Consider the following 11792-nt stretch of genomic DNA (forward strand, 5'->3'; position numbering starts at 1 on the left):
CCATGGGCTACATCTGAATTAATTAACTTCATAGGTGTGACCACCTCCTGATACACAGAGTCCAGGTACCTCTCACCCTCCCTGATGTGTCACAATGTCTGAAGCTCAGACTCCAGCTCATCAACACGGAGCTGGAGTTCCTGTAGCAGCAGACACTTGTCACAGACGTAATCACCGTGAGCCTCAATGGGGTCCACCGGCTCCCACATCTCGCAACAGCAACACATCACCTGCTCCATTCTATGTAATGAATTACATTTTTTATTGTTAGTTATGGACACCCTCTGCCCGATTTTAGATGCTGGTATCCCCTTTAATTAATTGGATTTAAATTAAATCAATCCCTCTAATTACACCAGTTAAATGGTTTACCAACAGTCACTCTGCACCAGAAAGGCCTTATTAACTGCATCAGCTTCCGATGCTACTGTTTCTGGGGTAGATGCTACCTGTACGTCGGGTTCATCACCAGGTACGTATGGGCGAGGCATGGGGTTGACTTGTTCCTGTGACTCTAGGATCTGGTCAGCATGGCGTCTCACGATGCTCTCCCCAACGTCCACTGTGTACATTAGTGGGCCCTGCCATGTGCATATAGTTCCTGGCTGCCATTTTTCTGTTCAGTAGTCGCGGGCCAAGACTGGTTGCCCTACATTGAAGCTCCTTGTTGGCTTCTCATGGATGTGCTGGAATTGCTTACTCTCAACATCTCTTCGTGCGTTTGGTCTGAGCAAATCCAGGCGAGATCTTAACCTTCGGTTAAAGAACATCATGGCTGGGGCCTGGTTGGTGATTGCATGTGTCGCATTCCGGTAGGCAAACAGGAAATTGTCCACCTTGTGCTGCAGCGGAATGTTGTCATTGTACATAGCCTTTATTGCCTTCTTAAAGGTTTGTACGAACCTCTCAGCCAATCCATTTCTGGTTGGGTGATACGGGGCGGATGTGTAATGCCTTACCCCATTCTTTTTCAAGAACCTCCAGAACTCTTCGGACACACACTGTGGCCTGTTGTCGGAGCAAATCTGTTCTGGCAAGCCATTCCTGGCAAAAATGGTCCGTAGGACTGCAATAGTTTTCTCCGTGGTGGTGGAGGGCATTTTGATGGTATGTTGGCCTTCGTAGCGAGAGGGTTTGAGTACAGGAACAAGGATGTCTTGCTGCAGTTGTACAGGGCCTTGGTGAGACCACATCTTGAGTATTGTGTGCAGTTTTGGTCACCTTATCAGAGGAAGGATGTTCTTGCCATGGAAGGAGTTCAGCAAAGATTCACCAGGCTGATACCTGGGATGGCAGGAATGACGTACGAGGAGAGATTGTGTCGATTGGGCTTGTAATCACTGGAGTTTAGAAGAATGAGAGGGGATCTCATTGAAACTTATAAAATTCTAACAGGACTAGACAGACTAGATGCAGGAAGGAAGTTCCCGATGGTCGGGGAGTCCAGAACCAGGGGGTCACAGTCTAAGGATAAGGGGTAGGCTATTTAGGACAGAAATGAGGAGGAATTTCTTCACCCAGAGAGTGGTGAACCTGTGGAATTCTCTACCACAGAAGGCAGTAGAGGTCAATACATTAAATTTATTCAAGAAGGAGTTGGATATAATTCTTAAGGCTAAAGGGATCAAGGGGTATGGGGAGAAAGCAGGGACCAGGTACTGAAGATGGATGATCAGCCATGATCTAATTGAATGACGGAGCAGGCTCGAGGGGCCGAATGGCCTACTCCTGCTCCTATCTTCTATGTTTCTATGTAATGCGGACGGTTGTAGAGATGCGGAAGCAAGGTCTGCAAACTGTTAAGAGATCCTTTGATAATTATACAGCAGATTTTGGAGAGGAAACCACATAAAACGGTTCATTCTACACGGGTTTTTCAAGAGAACCACGTAAGACATTGGAACAAGACGCCAAAGGAAAGGAAGATTTGCTTTCTGCCCGAGTCAAAGAATCCGATCAATTCTTTGTCCTGAGTTGCACTCGCTAGAAAAGGAAACAGTTGTATGTAAAGTTACTGCTTTCTTTCTGGTACAAACTGTGGATCAAATTAAATTCTTTAAAGTTAGATAATAACTATAGCGTCTCGCTTGACATCTTTTGTGTTCTGAAGAAGAGAGGACAGTAATCTCACAGGTGAATATACAGATGGATAATCGGAGAGACATGACGGGACATCTTTAAAGGTTTGTGTCCTGCTGGGAGAGGCAGATCCTTTGAGTCAATGAGCCCAGATCCCAAAAGCTGACTTTCCGCACACCCCGACAGAGGCCAGGACTGAGGTTACGGTACAAGGATTGCTCGCATTGGCTAAGGTTGTAACCCAGGCTGGTTGGGGGTCTCAGAAAGGAGTGTAAAAGAACTTAAACAAACAGGACGAGAAGACTCTGAAAGAACTAAAAGGAAAGAGCAGAGAACGAGAACCTGATACAGAAGCAGTTAGAGGTGCGAGCAATGGAGAATGAAATCCAGGAACTTAAAGATAAGATTGCTGAGCAACAAGCAGCAGCAGTAACTTGCTCAGAAACTCTTAAAGTTTGTAGAAAGGGACCATCTGAAACCTGAGGATGAGCTGCTCAGTGATAAGCAGAAATGCAAGTGGTGGAAAGATGGTGGGACGGAATGTGGAATGGGGGTTGCAGGAATCAGCAGAGGGAGAGGTAGTTGTAATGGTTCAGGAACCGAGAATGGGACTGTGACTCTCGCCTGGTTCCCCAGCGCACCCTCCCCCTGTACCCTGTGTCACTGCACCCCTCCCATACACCAATTTAAGGAAGTCCTGCTTTGTCTCATTCGGTTTGTTGTATTGTTAAGTAAATGCAAACAATGAATTCAGCCTGGATGTACTGGATTAAATTGAATCATTGACTCATGATCATGGTGCACGTTTTATTTGAAGTTAAATCGATTGTAAGATTTGTAACTCCACAGGATACACTGTACCACTGTTAAATGAAGGAGTTAAAAGCGAGCTTTGGAGAATCACACGGTTCAGTTACAGGATGATGTCTAGTTTTAACTCAATTTGAACATTTCCAAATGATTGTTTTTTTATCTATTTGCATATAGCAAGTCTGAAACTGGTGATGTGGTGACTGACTCCAACCACTTCTGTTTTTTTACCCCCCCCCCCCAAAGGGCTTTCCAAGAAATAACTAACTCCTTCCTTCTATTTAGCCCAGTTGCAATGCTAAATGTAAAGACATGGGGCATGAAATTGGGCTCGGTGGCTCCCGTGGTTTGGGCACTATGGGGGCCGTTCAGGGACCAAAATGGCGTCTGCTGCAGGCAAAGAGGTCAGCCCGTGCGCAGCTACGGTCCGCCGGAAGTATGCCGAGCAGACAGAGCATACTGACGCCAGCGCTGCCGTTTTGAAGCTCCTCCCTCGAGCCAACGCCCTGTATTAAGCTCGCACAGCTGACCGCGCTTTAAGCAGTAGGAAGGAACACCCCCACCAGCACGATTCAAAGGGATCATCAACTACCTACAGGTCAGGGGCTGGATGATTTCTTCTGACTGTCGCTGCAATTCCACAAATCTTTGGTGCCTTCCATAATTGTTTCAAGTTGCAGACGTCTACAGAGGTTGATGTGCCAGGTGCTGGGGAACTTATGTCAGACTCCAAGACTTCTGCACAGGCCAGTTGCTCCCAGACATGGGGGCACTATGCAGACATTGAGCTGACTGGGGAGGGAGCAAAAGGAACTTCCTCATCTGAAGCGGGCTGGTAAATATCACAAGTATTTTTATTTTCTTCGTTACCCCCAGATTCAAGAAGGAAGTAACAAGAAATAGCGAGGAACCGTCGCAGTTCCACAGTCGGTGGTCGTCCATCAGAGAGATCTGGGTGCTGAAGGAGTGAAGAGAATGCTGTGGATTGTCCATTGTGCACTCGCCCTGGCCATCTCGGCAGAACGTACGTATTCCCCAGGAGGAGGCAGGAACCCATTTTCTTTCTTTCTTCTGGGCTATGGGGAAAGAGCAGGGGAGTGGAAATAATTAGAGAGGTGTTTCAAAGAGTCAGCACCAGCACGATATTTATCCCTCAAACAACACCTAAAACTGGTGACATGGCCATTTATTTCATTGCTGTTTGTGGGAGCTTGCTGTGCGCAAATTGGCTGCTGCATTTCCTACATTACAACAGGGACTCTACTTCAAAAATACTTAGAATCAGAGAATCAGAGAATCATAGGGTCATAAAGTCAACAGCACGGAAGAAGGCCTTTTGGACCGTCGAGCCCGTGCTGGCTCAGAACGAGTCCCACTTGTAAAGTCTGCGCCTCAATAATACACGGACTTCGGGAGAACAGTTTAACAGGTACTTTACTGAACAAGAGGCAGCTTGAAACTGAAACTACAGAAGCCTGCTAGGGCCTTTTATACAGGGGTGGTCACTGCCGGTACTGCAGTCTAAGACCAGTTATTCCCTTAAAGGGACATACACAACAATTCCTCCCCTTTTAGATAAACAGTACATAACATTCATTTAACAACTAAATAATAGCTAATTACAATTACAATTTTCTCAGTAATATATACATCAACTGGAATAGTCATTTATAAGTTCAGTCTTTGAGGAGGCTTCCTGATCCGGACTGGATAGCGCCTTTCTCGAGTATCCTGTTCTGGCGGTGGAGTCAATTCTGGCTCATTGTCATTGGTTGGTTCGTCAGCTTCCAATACCCCTGCTTCTGAGATAGACACAATCTGTACTTCGGGCTCATTAGCAGGTGCACATGCTTGTGGTACAGGTTTGGCTTGTTCCTGTGACTCTAGAATCTGGTCAGCATGGCGTCTCACGAAGCTCTCTCCAACGTCCACTGTGTACATTAGTGGTCCCTGCTGTGTGCATATCGTGCCTGGCTGCCATTTTTCTGTTCGGTAGTCGCGGGCCAAGACTGGTTGCCCTATCTTGAAGCTCCTGGTTGGCTTCTCATTTATGTGCTGGAACTGCTTATCCTCAACATCTCGTCTTATGTTTGGTTTGAGCAAATCCAAGCGACATCTTAGTCTCCGGTTGAAAAACAGTACGGCTGGAGTTTGGTTGGTTACTGCATGTGTCGCATTCCGGTAAGCAAACAGGAAGTTATCCACCTTGTGTTGCAGTGGTATGTCGTCATTATACATTGCCTTTATGGCCTTTTTAAAGGTCTGAACAAACCTCTCAGACAATCCATTTGTGGCTGGATGATATGGGGCAGATGTGTAATGTTTCACCCCATTATTCTTCAGGAACCTCCGGAAATCCTCAGACACAAACTGTGGGCCATTGTCGGAACAGTTCTGTTCTGGCAACCCATTCCTGGCGAAGATGGTCCTTAGGACTGCAATAGTTTTCTCCGTGGTGGTGGAGGACATTTTAATGACCTCTGGCCATTTCGAATGGGCGTCCACAGCGATTAGAAACATTGAGTCCATAAATGGACCAGCGAAATCAATGTGTACCCATTGCCATGGAGATGAGGGCCACTCCCATGGATGTAGCGGGGCCTATGGTGGAGCGTTTTGGACCTTCTGGCATCCTGTGCATCTCTTGGTCATATCCTCGATTTCTTTGTCGATTCCCGGCCACCACACAAACACCCTGGCTAGGCTCTTCATTTTTACCCCTCCCAGATGACCCTCGTGAAGCTCATTGAGTACTCTATCTCTCAACTTGGGTGGAATTACCACTCGGGACCCGCACATCAAGGTTCCCCGGCACACTGACAGCTGTTCCCTCCTTGGCGAGAATGCTGGCAACAGTGAGTCGCCATATGCTGGCCATCCCTTCACCGTCAAATCATTGACCCGAGAGAGTGTCGGGTCATTTCGGGTTTCCTTCTCAATACTTGCGTTTGTAACAGGCAAACGTTCGACTATGGTCACATGGAATATCTCCACCGGGTCCACTGCAGGTGCTTCTTCCGCCGTAGGCAACGGTAGGCGCGACAGCCCATCGGCGTTTCCATGTTGTTTCGTACCTTTGTACTCTATGTCATACTGATGTGCCCCTAGAAAAAGTGACCATCTTTGCAGCCGTTGCGCCGTCATCACCGGAACGCCCTTCTTTGGGTTAAAAATTGAGACCAGGGGTTGATGATCAGTCAGTAGGGTGAATTTCTGCCCGTGCAGATAGTGATTGAACTTCTTCACCCCCCACACCAGGCTGAGGGCCTCCCTGTCAATCTGGGCGTAGTTACGCTCGGCTGAGGTTAGCGAGCGCGATGCAAAGGCTATTGGCCTCTCTGAACCGTCATGTAATTTGTGTGACAGCATCGCTCCAATGCCGTAAGGTGACGCATCACATGCCAACCGAATCGGTAGTGTTGGGTTGTAGTGGGCCAATAGTTCTTTTGAAGTGATTTGGCATTTACATTCCTGAAAGGCACGCTTACACTCATCACTCCATTTCCATGTTACACCAGTTTGAAGGAGGGCGTTCAGTGGGTGCAGAATTGTAGATAAATTCGGCAAGAACTTATGGTAGTAGTTCACCAACCCGAGGAACGACCTCAGTTGCGACACATTTTCTGGTGCTGGAGCCTTGACTACAGCCTCAATCTTGTCCGGCGACTTATGCAACCCTTCCTCATCAATCATGTGGCCACAATACGAGATTTGTCTCCTGAAGAACTCGCATTTGGGACGGTTGGCTCGTAGCCCATATTCCTGCAATCTCGTGAGCACCTGTTCCAGGTTGGCAAGGTGTTCATTGTCATTTTCGCCCGTAACCAGGATGTCGTCCAAATAACACTGGGTCCCCGGGATCCCTTGCAGGACTTGTTCCATTGCCCTCTGCCACATAGCCAGGGCTGATGCTACCCCAAATACCAGTCGATTGTACTGGTAAAGGCCTTTGTGAGTGTTTATCGTGAGGTATTTCCTAGATGCTTCTTCCACCTCCATTTGTAGATACGCTTGAGCCAGGTCAATCTTTGTAAAATGTTTCCCTCCAGATAGTGAGGCGAAAATATCTTCCATCCGCGGAAGCGGATACTGTACTGTGTGCAGGACTGGGTTCACAGTCACCTTGAAGTCCCCACAGATGCGAACCTTCCTTGGCTCCCCAGGCGTGCTGCTCAATGCTTTCTTCATTACAGGAACGATGGGTGTGGCCCACTCGCTCCAGTCCACCTTAGACAGCACCCCCGAATGCTCCAGACTCTCCAGTTCAGCTTCCACAGCTGGGCGTATCGCGTATGGCACCGGTCTGGCCTTGAAAAATTTTGGGGTTGCGTTATCCTCAATCTTTATGGTTGCCTTTACTCCTTTTAGAGTCCCAAGTCCTTGTTGGAACACCTCTTCCGCGTCAGATAGAATTTGTGACAGACGTCCAGGTGTGACGTCATCATCTTTTTTGTCAGTCACAGTTAGTGCCAGAATGGAATGCCAATCCAATTGTAGTCTTCGGATCCATTCACGTCCCAATAATGGTGGTCCTCCATCTCGTAGTATATACATGTATAGTTTCTGTGTTTCCTTTCCGTTATATTCAACTGGCACCCTTATTTTTCCTCTGGGGTAGACCTTTTGCCCCGTGTATGTCTTCAATACAATGGACGTGTCCTTTAAGGGTATGTGTGAGAATAGCCGCTCATAGTCGCGTCGATTCATGACAGTTAGGGCTGATCCTGTGTCCAATTCCATCTTCACTGGGGACCCTGCTATCATGAGGGTGACCCAAATGGTTCGGTGATCTTCTTTTGCCATCACGTTGTGTAACTTTAAACAACTTAGTCGCCTGCTCCCGGAGTCCTTATCACTCTCCTGATCTTCTGAACTACTATCTGTCAGTTTCTTTACTTTCCTGTACTGTTCCTTAGTAGTTCTTGTCGTGTTGGTCTTCTTTCCCGACCTGCAGACTCTTGCTATATGTCCCATTTTCCTGCATTGCCTGCATATTTTGTCTTTAAACCAGCAGTCCTTCTGCTCATGGGTTGTTCTGCCGCAGCGATAGCACTTTTCGGCTCCATACGCCATTTCGTTAGCGCAGTATTCTTGTGGTTTCTGTTGTATTTCCACAGCTCCCCGTTGCTGCTGCTTCGTAGGATACTGCCACACTGAAAGCCTGTTCTAGCGTCGGGTCCTTTTTTGAAAGTAGTCGTTTCTGGGTTCCTTCACTCTGGAGCCCGCAGACAAACTTATCCCATAAGGTGTCTGCCAGTCCTGCTCCGAACTGGCAGTGCTTCGATAACTTGCGTAGTTCCGTAAGATAGTCAGCATTGCTCTCATCTTTGTGCTGGTTTCTTTTATGGAACTTGAATCTTTCTGCTATCAGCAGTGGTGTAGGGCTTAGATGTTCCTGTAAGATATGAACAATCTCCTCAAAACTTTTCTCCATTGGTTTAGCTAGGGTAATTAAATACGCAATAGGCCGTACGTACTCGCACCCATCAGATTTAATAATACCGACACCCTCTTTCCATCAGCCACCTCATTTGCCTTGCAGTACACTTCAATTCTTTCCACATACGTGGTCCAGTCTTCTACCTCGTTGTCGAAAGCAGTGATACTGCCATTTTTTGCATCTTGGGCGATTTAAAATGGCGCCTCCCGCGCTTTTGCTTCTTCCCCAATGGAATAAAATGGCGCCTCCCGCGCTTTTGCTTCTTCCCCAATGGGATAAAATGGCACCTCCTGCGCTTTTGCTTCTTCCCCTTACTGCCACGCTGCTCCTAGTGTTCTACGGGGTAATGGCGGCGACCCGCAGCTTCGGCGCGTCTCGTTTTCCTTCCCCCCCATTTAGTTTCTCTCCGCTGTCCTGTTCTCGAGCACCGACCGTGCCCTATGCGCTCCACCCTCTCTCTCTTGTTTTCTTTTCCCGGCGACGCTGCGCGGCCCGATTTGTAGAGCCGCTCGATCGAGCTTGAGCCCGCCGCTACCTGCTACCAGCACGATTCGCTGGAACCACAGTCTCTCCTGCAATTCTCCAAACACCGATGGTTTCTTTGGGCGGTTGCCCTCGGTTGACGCCCGTTGCTCAGACTACGACCTTCCAGGACCTTCCTTTCAGGCGAGATCCCCGTGAGATGATGCCACACTGCAGGTGAGTTCGAACTTACTCGTCACCACTGTAAAGTCCGCACCTCAATAATACACGGACTTCGGGAGAACAGTTTAACAGGTACTTTACTGAACAAGAGGCAGCTTCAAACTGAAACTACAGAAGCCTGCTAGGGCCTTTTATACAGGGGTGGTCACTGCCGGTACTGCAGTCTAAGACCAGTTATTCCATTAAAGGGACATACACAACACCACTCCCCCGCCCTTTCCATGTAGTCCTGCAAATTTTTTTCCTTCAGATACTTATCCAACTCCCTTTTGAAAGATAAGATTGAGTTTGCCTCCACCACCCTTTCAGGCAGTGCATTCCTGATCTTAACCGATCTTAAAGAGCTTTGGGACATCCTGAGATCGTGAAAGACGCTATATAAATGCAAGTCTTTCCATTCTTTTGTATTAATGGCAGAATACTCTGACGGGATAAGATGGCTCCAGGAAAGAGCAGACTTAGACAGGGGGGTGTGGAACGAGCTCCGGTGCTGCAGGCCTCTCCAGTTCTATCTCTTTAGTCTCTGTGCAGTGGGCTGGAGGCACTCCAACACACTTCCTATTGAGTGTGGACACACAGCACACAACTGCCCATAATTCAGCACAGTTTCAGGTAGACATTAGAATGTCAGAAAGTACAGGGTGTGTCGTGGTTCCTCCGTGGAGTGTCTGACTGTTGCGCTCAGTTGAGTGTTAACATGACATCTGTGTGTCCTCACAGGTCACAGTGTGAATAAATGGACCATGGAGACCCCGGATAGGGTGACGGCGAGGGAGGGGAAGGCTACTGTTCTGTTCTGCAAGTTCACTCACCCTCACCCTGGATATAAAGGCAACATCACCGTCACCTGGAGCAGAACTCGGAAAGAAGTGGTTTTTAGATACACAAATTATCCGTCGCTAAACTCGCAGAGCAATGGGTTTAAAAATCAGATCCACCAGAATATAGACGAGCGCTACCGAGTGATGGGAAACCCGCGAGAGAACGGCGCTTCCATCATCATCAAACACCTGAGGGAAGAGGACAGAAAGAAGACGTACGTTTGTCGTGTGGATTTCAAGGACGAAAAGACAGGAAAATTTCAATGCAAGCATGGAGTTCTCAAGTTAAGAAGTAAGGAATAATTCAAACTAGAAATAAGATTGTGCTGTAAACTAATCCAATCACAACCATGTGTGTTTGTTTGACTCATTCTCGTGATGTGGGCTTCGATGCCAGACTGACATTTATTGCCCTTCCCTCGTTGCCCTGAGGAGGCGCTGTTACAACTGGGCCACTTCAGAGAGCAGTTAAGAGTCAATCAGAATGGTGTGGGACTGGAGTAGGATAAAGCGAATTAGTAATGAGTGAGGTTGATGATTGTAAAGAGCTGTTTAGAGTACAAAAGCAAGTAAGTTATGCTAAACCTTTATAAAATACAGGTTAGGCCCTAACTGGAGTGTTGTGTCCAATACCGGACTCTTTAGGAAGGATGTCAAGGCATTGGAGATTTACTAGAATGGTTCCAGGGATGAACCACTTCTGTTGTGTGGAGAAACTGAGATTGTTCTCCTTAGAGCAGAGAAGGTTATGGGGAGAATTAGTAGAGGTGTTCAAAATTATGAAGTGTTTTGATGAAGTGAATAGGAAGGAAATGTTTTACTGTGTTAAAGTCGCTGTATAAATGGTAGCTGCTGTTGTCTGCCTGCACTGCCGTCAGAGCGAACCTCACCGTGCACAGGGGACATATATGTTGTATAAACTGTGTTTAATGCTCTGTGCTAATGAATAATGTCCATTCTTTAAAACCCTTCTCTAACTCAGCTGATAAGAACAATAACCGGCCAGTGACTGGGATGAAGGGAGATTCTGCCACACTGCCCTGCACCTTCAGTCCCCCTGGCCGGTATCCGAACTCCATCACTGTCCTCTGGATGAAGAAGAATCCACGCCAAGAGTCCACTGTTTTTAATCACACTCGTTCCCTCGCCGCTGGTTCTCACTATCCTGACACAGTTACTGTAAATCAAAGAGATCGATATGAGCTGATCAGAAACACAACCCAAGGAGACGCCTCCATAAGGATGAGGGACCTGGGGCTAAACGACACCAGCGACTACTTCTGTCACGTACACATCGAGAATGGGCGAGGGGAAAACGTGACTCAGGATGTGATGAGACTACAGGTTGTCGGTAAGGAAACATCTACGTCAATGATATGGTGAAGGTGGTAAAATCACGTTGATCAAACACAAGAGCAAATTCGCTCCCAGTGAGGAGCTGAGACCTGAGAGACGCCTGTAGCAGTTTAGAAGGGCATTTAGGCAGCCCAATTTCCAGGCCGCCGTGTTGTTCAGATCCACTCACTCAGGCTAATTCCATCCGCCTCCTCCGTTAACATCAAACTCATGTCCCTTTACAATCAGGAGCCAGTCCACTTGCTCCCTGAATATTTCAATCCAATCTCCTGTTGGGTGTCCCCTCTCCAGGCTCACGTGTTTCTCACTGCCACGTAATGGGCGTTGTCACCACGGACCGTTTAATAAAGATTAATTAGATTATGTTAACTCATTGTCTCTTTCCTCCCCAAGCCCCAGCCACCATCCTGGAGCTGTCGGTTGTGACCGATAATATAACTGGAGAAACCATCGTGTGCAAGGTTGAAGGGGAGCCACCCGCAATCATCACATGGATCGACCCTGAAAACAGCGCACTGCCCGTGGACAGCAGTAACACGACAGTCACACGAGTGCCCTCTACATTCGAACCACCATTTTAA

At 47.6% G+C, this 11792-nt stretch overlaps 1 protein-coding gene across 1 annotated transcript; it reads left to right on the forward strand.

Moving 5' to 3' along the window:
* Positions 1 to 9472: 9472 nt before the first annotated feature.
* LOC147123960 (CD276 antigen homolog) lies at positions 9473 to 11792 on the forward strand. The gene is made up of 3 exons (XM_086002642.1): positions 9473 to 10147; positions 10838 to 11206; positions 11605 to 11792. Exons 1-3 carry the CDS (start codon positions 9778 to 9780, stop codon positions 11790 to 11792), a joined length of 927 nt encoding a protein of 308 aa, XP_085858768.1. The 5' UTR covers positions 9473 to 9777.

This window comes from Somniosus microcephalus, chromosome 1, assembly GCF_052327205.1.
Source record: "Somniosus microcephalus isolate GS21.2 chromosome 1, FLI_Smic_1.0, whole genome shotgun sequence".
NCBI lineage: Eukaryota > Metazoa > Chordata > Chondrichthyes > Squaliformes > Somniosidae > Somniosus > Somniosus microcephalus.

What these genes read in the sequence shown, in the direction of transcription:
- LOC147123960 (XM_086002642.1), top strand. Translation starts at nt 9,778, where the DNA reads ATGGAGACCCCGGATAGGGTGACGGCGAGGGAGGGGAAGGCTACTGTT. An exon ending in TGGAGTTCTCAAGTTAAGAA is followed by an intron (nt 10,148 to 10,837) that starts GTAAGGAATAAT and finishes TCTCTAACTCAG; the next exon opens with CTGATAAGAACAATAACCGG. An exon ending in GATGAGACTACAGGTTGTCG is followed by an intron (nt 11,207 to 11,604) that starts GTAAGGAAACAT and finishes TTCCTCCCCAAG; the next exon opens with CCCCAGCCACCATCCTGGAG.